This window comes from Staurois parvus, unplaced genomic scaffold (genome assembly GCF_062004578.1).
Source record: "Staurois parvus isolate SC_StPar_1 unplaced genomic scaffold, SC_StPar_1.0 ptg000147l, whole genome shotgun sequence".
Classification (NCBI taxonomy): Eukaryota; Metazoa; Chordata; class Amphibia; order Anura; family Ranidae; genus Staurois; species Staurois parvus.
In genome coordinates this window covers 16,998,769-17,019,187 of record NW_028317943.1, presented here as the reverse complement: position 1 = coordinate 17,019,187, position 20,419 = coordinate 16,998,769, and the positions used below count along the sequence as shown (strand labels likewise).

The 20,419-nt window shown below is 35.0% G+C and overlaps 1 protein-coding gene across 5 annotated transcripts in view; it reads right to left on the bottom strand.

Moving 5' to 3' along the window:
- Nucleotides 1–20,419, bottom strand: part of KCNC2 (potassium voltage-gated channel subfamily C member 2) — a 310,522-nt gene that overhangs the window by 4,265 nt on the left and 285,838 nt on the right. For 4 of the 5 annotated variants that reach the window (XM_089674095.1, XM_089674093.1, XM_089674096.1 and 1 more), the window contains exons 3-4: nucleotides 13,224–14,151; nucleotides 7,166–7,321 (exon numbers count right to left, since the gene is read on the bottom strand). In XM_089674095.1, the coding sequence (XP_089530221.1) occupies nucleotides 7,166–7,321; nucleotides 13,224–14,151 (1,084 nt within the window). Of the gene's footprint in view, nucleotides 1–919; nucleotides 4,903–7,165; nucleotides 7,322–13,223; nucleotides 14,152–20,419 lie in introns of those variants that run through there. The other variant, XM_089674097.1, reaches the window with a different exon arrangement.

The following is a 20,419-nucleotide window of genomic DNA, read 5'->3' as shown; positions in this document are numbered from 1 at the left end:
TAAAGTTCAAGGGTCTTCATAAAATATAATTTATTCAAAATACTAAAATTGTGTCAGCTGAAAAAAATGGCATGTTAAACTATATGATAAACAGGCTTAATTAAAAACACAAAGCATTACATGAAATGATAACTCCCCTTTAAAATGTTCTTGATAAATAATTATACTTCAATGATGGTGATTCAGATGAAAAATGTAGACTTTCCAGTCATAGTTTATTATATCTTAGTACAGAATGTTTTTAGTACAGCTAAAGTAAGTAAGCAACCAAACATTGAAGGTTGTAAACATCATAGTAAAGTACTGTTCCCAAAAAACAATGTTTCCTAAATCCAAACATAATTTAGACAGATTTAAAACAATTTGTAGGTTAAATAATTATACTATATAACATTAACATAAAAATGTATTCTGAATTCCTTTTTATATGTTTTTATTTGTACTTTTAAATGTACACTTAGTATAGCTAAATGTAAGTATATTATTCTATGCCCCAAGTTTATTTTAAAAATAAAAACATTGGTAAACATCTTGTTAATATGCATATCTGTTAATGGTATAAATAGTAGTTTTTCTGTAAAACATGCCCATGTTATTTTTTATGGTCATAGTGTAGCTCAAATGTTTAATTTTTACTGCGTGTAAAGCCACTGTAAAGTGAAAATAACAATGTAATTACCATTTGCTTGTATTCAATAATTTAAACAATTAATACTTTAAACAATTATGATTTAAAACATGTAGGGGTTTAACATGTTTGTTAGAAATCTATTTTTTTTAAATTGCATTAAATATTGCTTATGTAAGTAATTAAAATAATTTGAGCTAAAAAAAATCATACTTTATAAAATACATATTTTAAGCTTCCCAAATGTTTCAATTGTGTAAATAGACAATAAACATATTGCAGACTTATTTAGATAGACATGAGACATTCAGAATAAAAATTTAGTTTGTTCTCATTTTATAATTGTAAATCTAAGGATTAACACTAAGTTTATAAACATTCTGAAATGGGAAGCACTTGAAATTGATAAAAGGGCATGGACATTTGTATTTGCAGTGCATTACTTTTTCTGAGTTCAATTTGTTGCATTTCAACTGAAAAAAATATCTCTCCAGTTCTTTTACTGGACACAAGGATATCAAAGGGGAAAACAATCTATTTTCAGATCTTCCCTTAAAATGTGGTGTTTTTTGTTACAATTTACAACTGCTAAGCATGAACTGTGTACCTGCTTCCTTCAGCATCCAGTTTATATGTATTATATTTCATAACATTATATTTTAGATAAATTGTATGCATTATATTTTCTTAAGGTTTTACCCATCCATGTTTAGCTTGTTTGACTGAGTCACCCCAACACCATATTAGTGACGTATCCCCAGTATAGCTTGTGACTTTGTTCCTGTCAATATACAGTTGGCCGTTGACAGATCAAAATTCAGTCAGACCAGCAGGGGCCTTCCAAATTTTTGATCAATGTGTGGCCATTGTGTTTAACAAACGTTGATCATTAGACCAAATCTGCCAAACAGACAAGTTGGAAAACTTTTGTCGATCAGTGGCTGCATCCAAATGTCTGTAGCTACTGATCAGTGTAATCTGAATACAATGTCCCAGTGGGGGGAAATCTCCCAACCACCTTAACAAAAAAGGACAACCCATCTATGGTCAGCTTTAGAGTCTTATTTATACTCCCATAAAATGGTATTTTCACTCCTCCTGTTGATTCCCAACTAAAGAAAGTAGATTAAAAATCCAACAGGTGGGGCGGGAGTTGTAATTGCTGCTGTAAATTTGCAGTAAAAAGAACTCAAGTACATAGATCTCAACACCAGGGCCACTAAAACACAAAAGAACCTGTTAGGAAACATAAAACATATAAAAATAAAATATATTTTGGGTTAACTGAGCCTTTAAAAAATTAAAAACTAGCTATTTATTATTGAGCAAACTGTTGGCGCTGTATAAATCCTGTATAATAATAATAATAATAGGAATTATTAGACACAGTAAGCTACTGCAGTCTTTGTGTGCAATGCTTTTTTTTCTCCCAAAGCCTTCTGGTCATGGATATGCAGAAAGGTACATGAGAAATATGTGAAATTAAATAAAAGTGTGTGTGCTAAATGATGCTTAATACACTAATTGTTCAATGCAGCTCAAAACAGACATTAATAGTTTGCATTGAAATCAGAACTGACCTAGTTGCATTTCATTGGCCCCTACACTGTTTCTCTATTACATTTAGGCACCAAGTTTGCACACTGAATAAATAGAATGATGTAGTTCAAAAAATGATACAAGCATGTAGGCAAATAGTTTCATCACACATGGCCTAGGTAAGTATGCCTACTATGTATAAATAAAATGGAAAAGTAGGGGTTTAGCAAGAAGAGTTGCTATTGGATGGCTGACTTGTGTTTCTACTAAAAATAGAATAATACAATACATTAGGCCTGATAGCTTTTATAGGGGTTTACTATACAGGCTGGATGTTGTGCTGCCAAAAGGCTGTGAACTAAAAAGTATTTAAAGTGCATGCAAACCTTAACTGACAGCATTTTGTTTAGTAAAGTACTGTGTATCATAAACAAATTACGTGTATTTTTAATAAAACACTGTTTTCACCTTATTATTTTTTGTTGCAACTCAGTGTTGTATATCCTCTTCAGCTGCTTTACAGCTTGTCTACATATATCCACTCCAGCAATTGCAGCTATTCATCTCTCAAGGCAGCTTTTTTATGGTGACAACAGTGAAACATGCTTGCACAATGTGTGTTGGCATATCTGCCTGTAGTCTCCAAAGAGAGAGCATGGTGATACCAAAGAGCACAACTGGTATACTGGGAAAGTCCACTGTCGCTCTATGACAGAAAGTGAATCATAAGGACTTTCATGGCAGGGGCACCAGGTATTATTTTAAAGAAAGTGCAGACTTGAGATTTTTGTAAAATTACTTTTGAGATTACAAGATCTTGTTGAATCGTATGTGATATTTTATTAATTGGGTTTACATATGCACAATTTGCCCAAAATATTACTTTTAACTGTTATCTAATATAAAAATATTGCAGCACTAACTGTATTTAGATATTAATTTGGTGAATAACAGTGGATGCCAGTACTGTTGATATTATTGTTTTGATTAAACTGCTAGCTTTGAAATATATATGGATCTTGGAATGCACCTCACTTTATCTGTTTAAGGTAATGTTTAGACATTGTTATGTTTGTTGTTGCATCTAGAGTATACCCAAATCTAAAGCCTAGTTTTGGATGTATGTTATTGTGCGCAATATACCCAGTGGAGTGCACGTAAGGGTGGAGAATCAAAAAGAGGCAGAATAACATCATTGCTTTTCATAAACAGAATAAAATATGTTATGTCTGTGCTGTGGGTATGGTTGGGGAGAGATGCTGTAGTGTTCAAGAGGACAGACATCTGAGGTTAATAAGAAGCCAATGGGGGTTGATTTACTAAAGGCAAACAGGTTAATAACTTTGCAAGAGAACTTGCATGTTGCAAGGGAATTTACCCTTAACTTAGTGAATGAAGTGAAGTTTTGCTGACTTCCATTATCCAATAAAGGTGTCCATTTATCATGCAGCGGTACATGACCGCTGCTCAGTTCTCCAGCATTCTCAGAGGAGAGAGTTCTCCTCTGAATGCCTTTTTATGAAGCGGTGTAGATCGCTTCTCTGAATGAAGGGAGAAGCGATCTACAAATGCTTTCAACGCTGGAAAACGGCTACTGTTACTATAATCTCACGAGATTACAGTAAGAAATCAGCCAAACACCGTTTACTAAGAAGCAGTAAATTATCGCTGCTTCATTTGCGGTTCCTCCGATTCTCCACCTCTGGGCTGGAAAATCTGGAGGGAGAACACAGATCACCAGTGAAGGGCTGAGATCACTCCTTCATATACTGGCCACATGTTTGCTGAGATGATCAGTGGAGAACATGTTCTCCACTGATCATCTCTGTTACCTAAACCATTAATGATCGGAGATCAGCCACGATCTTTAACATCGCTGCTGATCTCTGTTTCATAAAAGGACACCAAAGTGAAACAAAAAATACTTTATTTTTTTATTTTCCATATGCATGATTGTACAATTTTTGCACTGGTAATTTTCCTCATATTCACCTAGCTAAGGAAGAATTATCTCCTAAAGTGTAAATCCCCTTGCAAAAGAACAACCTTTTAGCCTTTAGTACATCAATCCCAGTGTCTGAACAAGTTATTTGAAGTCATACATTTTACGGTTCCGAAATTTTTCACAGTAATAGATACACTGGAAAGCCTTTCTACGCTTAATGTTGTGAGGATAAATAGGTATTGCAACCAATAACTAAAATTACAAAGATACTTAATGCACAAATCTCTACTTTCCTGATTTTGACTGCTGTTTTATGAGGAACTAAGGCATTCACTTATCTATGAAAAAGATAGTGTCTGTTTGAGGTCATGAAACAGCAAGAGAATATATTCATAATTGTAAGTGTCCACATATTTGTAACCTCATAAACTGTATTACTGCATTTATATAATGTCAATTTTAAACATAGATCTAACTACTGTATGTGTTTGACTCATCAGTTTGTTGTGGGTAATATGCAAGTCACATACAATATAAGTATTACCATATTTCCAAACATCTATGTATCAAACATGTTATATGACAAATATGTATTTAAAACCATTTGTTCTCTCTGTTATCTTTTCTAAATAATATTCAGAGGCTGATATGGGCATTCACTTCAAGCCTCCCTATGTTATTAGCCCAGGCAAAGATGAATGTAGGGTAACATGAAAGAAGAAATATGGAGAAAACATTTGTAGAACTTACAATTTAATCTAGGTTGCTTCACTTGTTGATGTCAAAATGTCTAAATATTCAAATAGAGGATCAAAACTAAATGTAAAAAGTGGTACTTTATAGCACTAATTTCAAATATACAAACACTGCACTGAAAAGCTTATGCTGCTACAAAAAAATATGCTACATTTTTTTTCTTTCTAATTTTTGTATAAATATATATAGAGAGATATACATTTTTAGGTAAGAAATATGACATAAATTTATTCTGTAATAATCTTTTATTTGTATATAGATCAGGAAGTTCAGTAATAGAACTTAAAAAAGAAACAAGTATGTGCTTTGGCATATAATCTTGCGGCTTTATTAGAATTCCAGGAGCAGTCATAAAATTAAATATTATACAGTGTGTTTGTTGGACAGTTAGACAAAATAAAAATGAAAACATGAGACATAAATGACTAAATGGTTAGACTGAGGCACACACATTGCTAAGCAACTTTTCAGCAAACACAGTACAGAGATGGAAGAAATAAAAAGAGGAGCTAAGCTACATTGAACACCATACAGTCATTCAATTGTGTGTGATTATCCCAAAGCAAGTTTATCAAGCCGAGGACTGATCAGCAACTGGAAGAATTTCTTTGTCCTTTGGCCAAGTAAATTGCCAATAAATACATTACTAAACACTTTATAAAATCATCTATTGTGCAATATTCATATAGATTATATGTCTCCATTATGTGATTCAAAGCTATATATTCACACATTGAAAATTTTATTAAACCTTTATATGGTTCTATACATATTATTTTGAACATGTTCTGGAAAATGCTCTTTGTACTAACACCTGCTCAATTGTTTTGTTATATATATATATATATATATATATATATATATATATATATATATACCCTTTAGATATTAAAAGCACCTAGTAATTTAAAGGTAAAACATTATTTTGTACTTGACAATTGTTTTGTAGCATTAATGGGTTAATGTTCTGCTGATCAGTAAAGAGTACATTGATATAAAATTAATAAATAAAAGAGGGGAGTCATACCATATAGAATTGTATGAGAATGTTCAGGCTGAACTAAAACATTTTTTTCTTGCATACACTCTGAAATTGTAGGTTCAGATTGTGAAAGCATACCTACAAATCTGTGTTCCATTTTTCATATTATCCATATGCCATCTTCTAGAGTATGCTTCATGGCATTAGCAGGAGATGATGAAGGTGTTACTTTTGTCTGAGGGAAGTGATGTAATTGTTCCCTCAATGGAAATTTTCTGTAGGATTGATCTTCATCCTTTGCCAGGAAACAGATGTGTAAAAGGGCAGTGCTATTCCCACTTTAATTCTGCCTATCTGCCTGCTCTTTTATCACCCACTTGCTACTTCTTGTAAATACTGCTGTCAATAGAATGAGACGGCAGACACGGGGTAAAGCTGGGAGGGGCAACTCTGTTCTGTGCAGTGATGTACTCCCCCCCTTATACAAATGTAGCCTCCTGGCTAGACACTTAGGGATCATTTTATAAAACATTAGTTGTACAAATGTCGTAAACATTTGAGCAAACCGAATAAAATTTCACCGTTTTCACATAGAATTATTCTTGTATCAACAGCTCTATCTAGTGGCCAAAATGAGGTATATTTTCTCATTTAGGTATTTATAAAACGATACCTCATTTTGTTCACTAGATGGTGCTGTTGATACTGGAGTTATTCTATTTGATAACATGGGGAAATACTGTTTCTGACAAGTATCAAAGAATATTTTATATATAGACCCCTTAGTTTTGTGAGTGTGCATACATGCATTATTTTTTTAAATACAATTATTGTATAAAAAAGTTTATTTCTACTTTAAACATAAGCAACATAATTTCTTTATTTATGTCACCATGCACATGAGATTCTACTTTGTTATCATAATGACATAATAAAACTCAGCATTCACTATGAAACACAAACCATAAGTTACTGTTTCTAAATGTGTCCAATTATTGTAAGTAAAAACATTTACATATGTTTTTTAAATGCTTTTTTTATATATCTGAAGAAATCTAGCTGTAACTGATTCTTTGGTGTACATATCCAACAGCTTGATAAACAGTGCATTATGTTAAGATAAGCTATCTTGGTACCCCAGCTGCTTTTCCAGTGGTTTGTAATATTATTTTTTATTCTTGCTAAAAAAAAAATTTAAATATTCACTAAATAATTTATAGATCACTGTCAGCTGGAGTGTCGATGATCGCTTACCTCTACCTTACATAATACATTATTCAGATTATATTTAGTTCAAAATTGAAAAATATCATACCTTTCCGTATCCCGCCATCTGTATTGCACGCATAGTCACCTGCCGTCAGAAGGAAACAAGTTCCTGCTCTTCGGTTTTTATCCCTAGTGCTAGAGCGTCTCATTGGGTGTCTTTCTCCAGGTGACAAGGGTTGGTCACTTCCTGAACTGTCCTCACCTGGTAAAATTCGGGAACAAATTGCTTCAAATCACATAAAGCAGGGAAATATGCTAAAAAATTATATAGTAATAGCAATAAAATATAAGTATAAATTAAAAAAAATATAAATACAGTTGTACTCAAAAGTTTGCATACCCTGGTATAAATTGTGAAATTTTGGCATTGATATTGAAAATATGACTGATCATGCCAAAAAACTGTCTGTTATTTAACCACTTGCCCTCCAGAGGATTTACCCTCCTTCCTGAGCAGGCCATTTTTTGTGATACGGTGCTGCGTTACTTTAACTGACAATTGCGCGGTCATGCAACGCTGCACCCAAATTAAATTTGTGTCCTTTTTTCCCATAAATGGAGCTTTCTTTCGGTGCTATTTGATAGCCACTGCATGTTTTTATTTTTTGTGCTATAAACAAAAAAAGACCAACAATTTTGAAAAAAAAAAATATAATACTTTTTGCTATAAGACATATCCAATGAAAAAAATTTAAAAATCAAATTTCATCATAAATTTGGGCCAAAATGTACTCTGCTACATGTCTTTGCTAAAAAAAAAAATCCCAACATGTGTAAATTAATTTTTTCGTGAAAGTTATAGTGTCTACAAATGGTGGCATATATACTGGATTTTTTTTATACTAGTAATGGCGGTGATCAGAGACATATAGCGGGGCTGTGGGACATCCCAGTGACACTAATACAGTGATCAGTGCTAATAAAAAGCACTGACACTGCACTAATGACCCTGGAATGATCAAATGGTTAACTGTGCTCTGTGTGCTGTTTTGCTAACTGTGCTGTGTATGTTGTACTGTATAAGACTGCTACTTTGTATTGCTCTGCTATGCAGAGCAATATAAAGCAGCATGTTGGTACTGACAGGGGAGAAATCTACATTGTTTACATACAGACCTCTACCCTGCCAGTGTTCCTCGGCGCTCACCAGGAGCTGGTGGGGAATCTCAGTCTGGGACCCAGTGATCAACAGCTGTAGCCACCAATGGTAGCACGCACACACCGCCTACCCGGAAATGAAAAATCACATATATATATATGTGATTTTGCGCAGCCCTGCTGCCCTGTAGCAATAGTTCTGCTATTGGGTGGTCGTGAATCAGTTAAGGATAGTGATCATATGAAGCCATTTATTATCACATTTAGTTGTTTAGTTCCTTTTTATCATAATGATAACAGAAATCACCCAAATGGCACCGATCAAATGTTCACATATCCTACAATGTTTGGCCTTGGTACAGACACACAAGTTGACACACACATGTTAAAATGGCAATTAAAGGTTAATTTCCCACATCTGTGGCTTTTTAAATTGCAATCAGTTTCTGTGTATAAATAGTCAATGCATTTGTTAGCTTTCACATGGATGCACTGAGCAGGCTAGATACTGAGCCATGGGGAGCAGAAAAGAACTGTAAAAACAGCTGTGTAACAAGGTAATGGAACTTTATAAAGATATAAAAGGATATAAAAAGATAAAGCCTTGATATCCAAAGCCAAAGATATCCAAAGATTTGAGTATCTCTTGACACAAAGCCAAGGTCAGGTAAACCAAGAAAGATTGAAGCTACAACTGCCAGAAGAATTGTTCAGTATACAAAAAAAAAACACAAGTCAGGAGAAATACAGGCTACTCTGGAAAAAAATGTTGTTGTTTTAAAGAGCAAAATACGACAATACTTAAACAAAAATGAACTGCATGGTCGAGTTGCCAGAAAGAAGCCTTTACTGCGCCAATGCCACAAAAAAAGTCTGATGAGTCATGTCATGGTGTTGGCGGGCATATTGTAAACACTCAAGACAGTGTCAGTGAACATACAATGAAATAAACCGTCTCCTTGCAATTGTGCTTGTGTTACACAAATTTAAAAATCAAAAACAAAGTCCATATAACCTCCCTTACTGTGCTTGTACTTCAAAACTCTACACATGGTGTTCCAGTGCACCTAATGACACTCTGCTGGATTGTCGCTGGGTGCATCCGTACTCAACACTTGATATGTTACTCGTAATGATATAATGTTATGAGTAAGTGCTGGTAGCGTGAAACACGTTGACATATCTCTCACCATGCTCACTGTTGTGACATGTTTAAATGATTTCTACAATAAAAGTGTCAAACTGGAGTACGGCTGTCCGGATCCTTCGAGTGCAGCTACAAGTTCATTCAGCTCCGGGTGGATGACTAAAGCAGTATGATAGATGGACTGACCTAGAGAGGTGTCATCTCTTTGTTCTTAAAACTTTCATGTTCATTTTGAAAAACAGATGTTGGGAAAATATTGTTTCATGCTAATTTCAACAATTTAGAATTACACTGACAGCTAGAATGATTGAAGGATTGTGTACATATACATCTACATGCTCATGGAAGCCTGCACTGCAAGCATAATGTAACAATTTACTCTTGGTCTTGGTCGTTTGCTTTACTAACTCAAGGCGAAAATGTTTCAACTCTTGTATTATAAAAACAAATACGAGATCAATGTATTTTTTTCCTCTTAATTAGAGTGCTGTTATTTACACTTCTTAGGAGCTCAGCAATAGTGCTTCAGGTTGGGCAATGGACAAAGCAGTGACTGTCACACTTTGTGTATCCCTTTGGACTCTGACATTCGAGCTACAATGTCATGTCTAAAGTTAAACAAAAAGATAAATACAAATAATTTATAAATATGTTGACACAATTTTAATATTTTAAAGCCCAAAAATCCTTGATGTACTTGAATCACAGGAAGTGGGTTGATGATGCTGGAAGAGAACCAGTACTGTAGCACAGAGTGAGAGCTACTTTTAATTTTAGCAGTAGCAGGGCTGTTTTTATTTTTAGGGAACCTAGACTTGGGCTTTAAAACTACATTTCAGATTCTTGTACACCCAGTTGAGTGACTCTCATAATAAAAGCTCTCATACTTCAGAAATTTTCCAGACTGTTTTTTTTAGGCTCCCTTATCACATGCAATTATCTCTGCTACTGCAGAATTTCTCTTTAAATTATAGGGGATTCTTTTATTATCATAAACATAGATAAAGCTGCTTTACTTTAATCAGATAATTACATTTTTGAAGGAGATGAAAAGAGTTGATACACTAACTGAAACTAAATTGGACTGAATGCATTTGCTTCCAAAAAAACAACACCAAAAGATCCAGATAATTAATTTACTATCATTTTCATAGTTATTGATGCATCCCTTATCTCATGTACATAACATCACCCTGAAATTTACTCTGTCCCTAAGCAAAAAATGCAAGCAAAAAGTCTCCTTGTGTGGAATCAAGTAAATATCTTTCTCTCTGCCCCCCATTGAAGGTATGTCCTATAGTGATGTCTGGTCAGTGACAGGAATCACGGGACAAGGGAGATCAATACTCCCGGAAGTGTCTACTCCTGCACAGACTTCAGAGAATTCCTCTTCAGAGCAGCATTCAGCAATGCAGGCAGCGAAAAAGGCTTCTTTACAGGGAAACATTTTGCTTTCACTTTTAGATTATCCACAGAGTTATTTTAAAGTAAAATTAAATGATGGAAAATCCAGTCTAATAAGGTTCTATTACCTGCTCGTATCAGCACTTGTTTTTTGAAATCCGACAATATTTTCCATTCTACAATAATGCTTGCATGTGTGCTTTAAAATCACATTTGCAAACTTAAAATTCTACTATATCAAATCTGGGAAATTTAGACTAAATATGTGATAAAAAAATGCACAAGCAGAGTTAAACCCTAATGAAAACATCATGTCAAAATGTTTATCGGATCCAGAGAGATAGGTAGTTCAAGTGAATTGCAAATCTCAACTCTTCCTATAAAAGTCAGTTTTGGTCATGGCCTGTTAATACTTTGATAATAGTATTTGATAGTTTTAATGTAATAGCATATTTTACCATTGGGAGGTGCTGAAAAACAGAAAAGATGGGGAAAAGCTCAATTCTGAAAGTTCAAAATTTGCATATAAGTTCATCTGTCTGTATGCCTGAATCTATTAATTATTTTGGCATGCAAGTCCCATTGAAAATAATAATTTTGCTTATACATTTTGTCACCATATAACCAGTGTGACTTGCCCAGGGTCATGACAGGTTTCCACTCCGACCAGTCACATACCTGGCACGTCACCAGTCTTCAAGTGGTTACACCGGGATGATGCCTACAACTGCAGGAATCACCCCAGTACCGTTTTTTAGAGCCGGCGGTTAGCTCTCTTGTAATAGCAATCAGAATAGCTGGTTTAGCAATAGCTAACTAGCTTCTCGATCGCTGTTACAAGCAGTGGGAGGGGACTCCCTCCCTCCTGCCATTTTCCTCCACTTGCTCGGGCTCTCTATTCCCACTGTGAGACCCAAGCAACCAGCAGGTGCATCTGCCAGCTGCTCAGAAAACTGGACAAAGCCAAGTTCATTTTAAAACCTCAAAAGCATTCAAAAATACAGATCTTGGTGTTTTGCATATTTTTTAGTGTAGAGAAGGGATTTGGTGTCTTATAAGCCCCAGATCCCTACATAAAACATACCTGTCATGTGCCAATTGCTGAAAAAAGGATGTTTACATTCCTTGTGACAGAAATAAAAGTGATCCAAAAAATTTCAAGCCACAGAGTAGAAATAAAAAAATAAAATAAATTAATATTTTAAAAAAAATTAAAGTGCCCCCATCACCCCCGTGTTTATGCGCAAAGGTGAACACGCGTGTCAGTCCCACACACGTGAAAAACTGCGATCGTCCCACACATGTGAGGTAAGTGAAAATGTGAAAAGAGCTCCCTTGGAAACTTGAATCCCAGCGCATTAGAGAGTATATTTTACTTCATTCAGCACAGTATATAGTATAATATATCTTTATATATTAAATATGAACATCAAGAAAACAGAAAAATACACAAATAAAATACATACATTAGAACTAGTTTACCTGGCATAGATTTGTATTTCTGTTTATTAATTCCTGAGATTTACACAGCTCTGCTACACAGCAACACTAGTCTGGAGAGATGACTTTTCTCCATTGCAGGTAAATAATACAACAAGGTCTTGTCCCTCCCTTACCCTGTGGAAAAAGGCAACAGGAGAGCTCATTTCTCTGGTACTCCTTTCTCACCTCCTGTTAGCATGAACCTTTTTAGCACATGAGCTTTGCAGAAAATCCATATGGCTGTAAGTGCTTTTCCCTCTAACAGTCAGAGCTCTGCTGTATAGAGGACTGGTTGATACCAAGCCAAACTCAAGTACTTAAATTATAATCTGAATTAACCCGATTGATTTGATGTTCTTCTCTGCCTAGCTGTAGGGTCATGCCAGGTGGGCGAATTTGTAGTAGAGATGGATTTCTAGTACAAATTGCTAATGCCAGCATTTAGCAAAAATTTGTAGCTCGTGATTTACTCACTATAGTCACTGGTGATTTTTCACTAAGAAGCAATTTTTCACTGCTACATGACGCTACAGGTAAATGGTGGTTACATATTACACTGCACAAATTCAGCCGCTAAATGACTGAGTTACAAAACTGTAAAGTTAGCAAGCTATCAATTCAATGGACAATAACTATGATTTCCTTAGCAAGAAATCATTTAAAAATCAGAGAATTGTTGTAAATAGTTCACCTGCCTGACATGAGTTATAAAAATTTCCCCAACCAACAATTCATTTTTTTTTTTTTTGGATCGAGTGATAAAGTGTTATAACCTCTGTCCATTTTTAATTCTGTCAACATTGAGAATATTATATATGTGTCCTCTTACTTTGAACCCCTTGTCACTTGAGCAGGAAAAAAAGTGCAAGCTCTTCAATGGGAACAGACAATTATAAAAAAAACTGAAAAATGTTTATTGTTTTCATAACATTGTTTTTTTTCATTACTTTAAGTTACATGACTTGTACTATACCTGACATGTTGTGTTCCATCATTCGGTTATCTTTACCAAGGCATGCATCCACCTGTGTGCTGTTACATCCAATGTTAAGATCCATCTTGCAGAACGTGGGGGAACCAGCCTGAGGTCCATGTGGGATATATTTCTTTCTTTTTCTTGGCAGCTTCTGTTTTGCCATAGCAAGGGAGTAGTACATTCCAAAGTTGTTAACAATGACTGGAACAGGCATTGCTATTGTAAGTACTCCAGCCAAAGCACATAGTGCACCTACCAACATCCCTGACCAAGTTTGAGGATACATGTCACCATATCCCAATGTTGTCATAGTAACCACAGCCCACCAGAACCCAATGGGAATATTTTTAAACTGTGTATGTTTGCTTGCTGATGGATCATTTGGGCTGGCACCTATTCTCTCAGCATAATAGATCATTGTGGCAAATATTAAGACTCCTAGAGCCAAAAATATTATGAGAAGCAAAAATTCATTAGTGCTAGCTCGAAGTGTGTGCCCAAGCACTCTCAGTCCTACAAAATGTCTGGTCAGTTTAAAAATTCGAAGGATGCGGACAAATCTCACAACCCTGAGAAACCCTAGTACATCCTTAGCAGCTTTGGAGGAAAGTCCACTGAGTCCCACCTCCAGGTAAAATGGCAAAATGGCCACAAAATCTATTATGTTTAATAGATTTCTGATGAATTCAAGTTTGTCAGGGCAGAAAGTGACACGTACTAAAAATTCTAATGTAAACCATATCACACAGACTCCTTCAACATATGTCAAGGCAGGGTCAGTTTCAATCTCAATTAAAGAAACAGTTTCTGTGCCATTATTTACTGTCTCAGTTTTATTGATGATGGAATTAAATGCTTCATGGGTCTCCAGGCAAAATGTAGTTATAGATACCAAGATGAAGAACAAGGAAGCGAAGGCGATGAACTGTAACAAAAAAAAGAAAGAAAATGAGATTAGTTTTACTATACCATAATACATGATTTAAAAGTTTCTATCTATAGATGTGTATATATTCCAGAATATGTTGATTGAAATCTAATTTTAAATGAAAGAGTGACATTTAACTATACATAAAATTATAAGCATTGGCACATGCAGTCCCAAAGGCAGATTTGTCAGAGTGCAAGGCAAAATATGTTAATTCAGAAAATGTAAATGTGTGCGATTAAAATAGTATTTTCCTGCTTTGAAAAATGGAAGGCAAAGCACAACATAAGTTCATATCTGTCTCTGACTAAAGCAACAGTCTGATTTCCAGGTATTCCAAGCCTTGACATAAAACATCCCAGTAAAGTGACCCAAATTTATGTCCCCAAACTTGAAAAATCCCTAGCAAAACAGAGATAGTTAAGAGACATTCTTCTAACTCTTAAAAATTCATATTTTAGGTTATCAGACTATTAAACACCTAATAATAATTAAAATCATTTCTGTAATAAATTAGTTCCTGAGAATTCCACTTAAGCCCTCAAGATGTGTATATGATTTAAAAGGCAATATTTCTGCCTCTCTCCTAAAAACTATTGATAATATGTCAGCTACATAGTGACTGCCTACTAACCCGATCACAACAAATAATATACTGTCAACATAACTATGTAAAGTGAACTGAAAACCACTACAGATTTGAGTCTGAAATATAGCCCACATTTTGTTGCTATTACACTACTTTATGTGACTGTAATTGATGATCTATAACTGACTGTATATATCTACTGTAGTTTTAACTATATCTGACACAGGAAATATCCAAGCACCCCCTCATGAGACACATGAGAAACATTTTGATTGCTGCAAAACTTGATTTGTTGCTTGCTGTATGAGACCAGTGTAGCAAAGCTCCAAACTGACCAACATATTCTATATGTGTACTGCCAGAAGGAAGCAAACGGCTTCACTCTACTAATCCCCAACATAAATGACAGCTGATCAGTATTCTGTGGAAACATTTGTTTGCTCTGTTTTTCTATTCTATGGCTGAATTAACTTGCACATGTAAGCCAAGTGATCTGAAACCAGCTTCCTACTCAAATTATTTACTGTAAATGTGTCCCAGACATGCAGACCAGACAATTAGCCATACATTGACTCCCAGATGGAATAGATCGCATTTGCATCTCCAGGAGAAAAAAGCATGTACTTTAAGTAACATATAATTATCTGTCCAAGAAATCCCAAGTGATCCTATTATACCGAAATGGAAACCATCAGTATTTATCCATCAGCACTCACTTCTGAACTAAACTTTACATAGGTGAAATAAATTAAAAATGCTTGTTAATCAAAACAACGAAAACTAAATGGAAAGGTGGCTGCCTCAAAAGCAATTTGTTCTCATTACATTTAGGTCTGATTTTCTAAGACTTGGCCAACTAATGAACCTGCAAACATCCTTAAATCTGAAGTTATCAGTGGTAGCAGAATCTCATTCTGCATTCCCTTTCATATATTTCATTTTATGAAAGATCAAAGAAATTTAAAACAAATACATCACTGGATTCAGCAAGTTTCTTTTCTATTACAGCTTTGAGTTTTACATGTTTAAAAGGTAAATAATTCTGAATGTCATGAAGAAAAATTTTAGTGCTTAGATTGCTTTGCATTTCAGTACAACAGAGGATAATTTATAAAGAGGACAAAGACAACAAAGCAAAAAAGTGTAAATCCTGTTTGAAGGAAAAAGAAGTTAATCAGAAAATCTAGAGTAAACTGGAATGAAATCTACTGTCATTTACTTAAATAAAATATGCCAGGAATGATGTCAATTTGTGAATGTGAGTTTGGGTTATTCTAATTAATAAGATTTTAAAGAAATGTTTTTTGAGATGAATATTGGGGCTACGTTTGGTGGCAAATTTCTGAAAATGCTTTTTACCTGGCTTTCAAACTAAACTTCTTCACTCAAGGTTTTCTTCCTTAGTCAAAAAATGTAATCCATAAGCAGTCAGACAATTCATATTCTTAGGATGAGATTGAAATGGTAGCCCTGGTATGTATTTTAAGGCTTATTTTAGTTCCTTGTTTCTGGAACCCTCTATAAGGGAATCCCCAGCAATGGGGTGGGGTGGTGGTAACATCACTGACCAAATATGGCCATGGCTATAGGCTAAATATGGCCATGTCCATATTTGGTCAGTGTTGTCAGCACATTGTTCCCCTTTTTATAAAAAATATTCACAGCCCTGGAGAGCTATCATGTGCAACACATGATAGCTACCACATCTATGAGTTTTTCTCTTTCAGCATCAGTGGGTTACTCTCAGTGGTTAGCATTCATTGTGATTGATGCTGGACCCTTTTACAATTTTGTAATAATGGGCCTGTCTGTGTGTTTCTCTACTACCAACTTTTTTGTGAAGGAGTAAGGGTACTATGTAGTCCTTCATTCACGAGGGGGAAGGGTGGGTACCTAGTGGTCTCCTTATCTTAAAGTGTATTTGCTGGCCTGCCAGGTTGTGTACTTAAAGAGTCTGGTATAGATTTGTGGGGAAATGCCACACAATTTTTTTTTCATGTGTGCAGGTTTTCCCCCTAAAATGCATTTGTAATTTATTTTGTGGGGTTTCCACTTAAACTACCTTGTCTCTCCCTGTTCAAATGTGGCTTACTAAAAGGTTTATATGAAGTTTAGTGTGTCTCTGTAAAAATCTGCTTTATGACTCTGATATAATCCATTGTAATTTTTATTTTTGAATGTAGAATTGAGTATTGTTTCACCCTGTACAAATGCAGCCTACTAAAAAGACATACATGATGTGCAGCTTGTCTCTGTAATTTTCCTGCTTTGTGGTTCTGACATAATCCATTGTAATTTTTATTTCTGTATAAAAAAGTGCCTTATCTCTCCTTCTTTAAATGCAGCCTAATAAAAACACTTATGTAATTTGCAGCTTGTCTCCATAATATTTCTGTTTTGTGTCACTGACATAATCCACCATAAATTTTATTTCTGAATCAAAAATGTCCCATCTTTCCCTGTTCAAATTCAGCCTACCAAAAAAGACTTACTTGATGAGCAATATATCTCTGTAATATTTATGCTTTCTGTATCTGACATTCTCTGCTGTAATTTTTATCTCTGGATAAAAAGGTTCCTTGTCTCACCCTGTTTAAATATAGCCTAATAGAAAGACTTACATGATGTGCAGTTGTCCCTATAATATTTTTGCTGTGTCTCTGACATACTCTGCTGTAATTTTTATTTCTGGATAAAAAAAATCATTTCTCTCCCTGTTTAAATATAGCCTACTAGAAAGACTTACATGAAGTGCAGTTGTCCCTGTAGCATTTTTGCTTTGTGTTTCTGACATACACCAATGTAATATGTCAAAATGCCTAGTCTCTCTTCATGTGTAGTCTAATAAAAAACGCTTACACGATGTGCAGTATGTGGCCTACTACAACAGCTGAAATGTGGTCTATGTAGTGTGGACAGTATTTCCATATTTTTTCTGTGTTAGAAATTAATTTATAATATGAAAAGCTGCATACTGGCTGTCCTTCTCAAAATGCCTCCTCCTCCAACTGATTCACTGCAATATTTCTGCTTTGTGTCTGACACTGTAATTTTAATTTCTGTATAAATAAGCGCCTTGACTCTTCCTGTTCAATTGAGGCCTACTAAGATTTACATGATGTACAGCATGTTTCTTTATTGTTTTCACTCACATTACTGCCCAATCAAGCTTCTTACATATTCTCTAGCAACTGTAAGCTATATATAGCTTTGTAATTTTGATTCCTTCACAACATGTCTGGAAAGTGGGGTGGTATAGTATGACACATGTTTTGCCACTGTTTGGCAATTGTTACAAAATTGAGAGAATTAGTTTTATTTTATTTCGAAATGTAAACCTTCCAATATATTTTACACCTCTTCTTTGCATTACCCAAAACCACTCAACTCTGAGCTATTACTGTTGGATTAAAAACCACGTGTTTTGCCAAAAAGAGATTTTACAAGTTACAAATAATCAGATAGGGGTGCTGATGCTTTATGTAAGCCCAGGAAGGATGTACAGTAAAAAACGCATTGCACCTAAAATTATATGATACCAGAATATGGTTGATGCTGTACTGAAGAAGTGTAGTGTTAAGTGCATATAACTTAAAGGCATTTCTGAAGTATTTAATTTAAAGAACTGGTGTGTTTCCCAAGTTTCTCTCAAAGTTGAATAAGATTTAGGGCCTTTATTTATTACAATTCAATTTTATTTGCATTGGAACATGTCCCCCTATCAGTGCGCTTTTCCCGATGCCCTTTATGTGTAAGTCTCTTGACTATTAGATTAATGAACTGAACTGATTTTCAGGACTTGCCTCCTATTTATTTCAATGGCATTCACATTAAAATTTGCACTTTGTAAGTTTTTTAATGCATTTGCTAAATGTTCCCAAAAATTAAATTCAGATAGATTTACTCAATATTTTAGCGCTCCTAATCTTCTGCAATTATTTTCTCTCATTATGCATGTAGTCCAATGATGGCTGCATGGCATTTCTCAGATGGGTTTCCTGATGGTGACAGCAGTGGACTGTACCTTCATAAAGTGTGTTGAAATGGCCACTTGCAGTCTCCTTTATAAGCCTGCCTGACAGAGAAAATTCAGGAGTACAACTGAGACACTTTAACAGAGAGTGGTCACCAAATAACAGGAAGAACCTGAACAAGAACCTTCAGCCCAGGTTCACACTGTCACATCGCATGTGATTCTCACAGGAATCGCACCTATTTTTTTTGCCGTACTGGGATCGAATTGCATGGGTTTTCATACCCATGCAATCTGATTCAGGCAAATGCATTGCATTCTGTGCCCTTCTTTTGGGTTGACATTAACTTTTAATTGACACCCCCAGCAAATCTCATTAACACAGTGAGATTCCTATATGGTAAGATGCAATGCAGGAAATGCAGTGATTCCTGTGCATTTCCTGCATCACACCAGTGTGAACCAACCGTCAGTTTTATTCAGCTGTTTTGTGTCTCATTGAGAGAGTACTCTTTATTTCCTGGAAACAGGAAGCGAAAGGAAATCTCTACATGTAAATCCCCTTTTAGACATATCAACAAACAGGTATCCTCACTGAATGATTACCGTCATTTTGTGAAACCATAAAATTTTGGACTTTTAGACTTGTATTGTGGAATTGTGGACATCGTTTCAGACAATGGTCACTTTGACAAATAGAGAAGACACACACGCAGCAATAATAAATTGACAGTAGTTCAAACTCTTCCTTACTCTATTCAAACCCTAAAAAAATACTATACATACACTTTGAGCATTTTTATCATATTTACACTTTCTTAACTAGCAATTATAGTGGACTATGCCAAAGCATAGTTATAGCTTTAAAACAAGCCCTCATTGACCTCTCTAGCTGCATATACTGTAAAGTAATTCATCCTTAACGATCACAAAATATAATTTAAAGTCCAGTTCGGTACGTTTCTAACATTTTTCATGCACTTGGTGTTTTTTTTTACATTAGAAGGCTGTCATGCTGCTGCCCAGATTTGGATGCCAGAGAAGAAAAGGGGAGAGGAGCTGTGTTTTGAAGTCTGAGGATAACTTCCTCCACAACTCCTACAACTATAGAAGTCAGAAAGGGCTACTTTTAAAGTGTTTAGTCTAGGCACAGATGCACTTTAACCTTTTCCCTGCCAAAAATGTAATTACTATGTCCGCAGCAGCATCAATTGTAAACAGATTCTTAGCTGCTATAGTTTGTTAACACTTTATCACTTCTACATGTATAATAATTTGCCACTGCCCCATCTGACTTTCTTGCAATGTGCTCTGAGCTTACATGTTCTTCCTGGTATCATCACAGTTGGTGTCCATCCATCTTCCCTGAGAAGAAAGAACCTGGAAGTGCTCATCTCCAAGCACTTCTGGGTTCATATCTGTCAGGAAAGCTATTAGCTTCAAAAGCAAGAGTGACATTAGGGGTTTAACAGACCCTTGATGTCTCCCAAAAAATAAACTGTCACCTGCCCTTTGCTATCATTAGCTATCATCAGCAATATCATGATAGCAATAAAGTTAATTTGAAAAAGTTTTTAAAAAAGACATTTAATAAATTCAAATTAAAAAGCCTCCACATACATGTACATATGAACGCAAATATGCATAATGACAATTGCACCACACATATTAAGTATCTAGGGTCTAGTATGTATTTTAAGGGG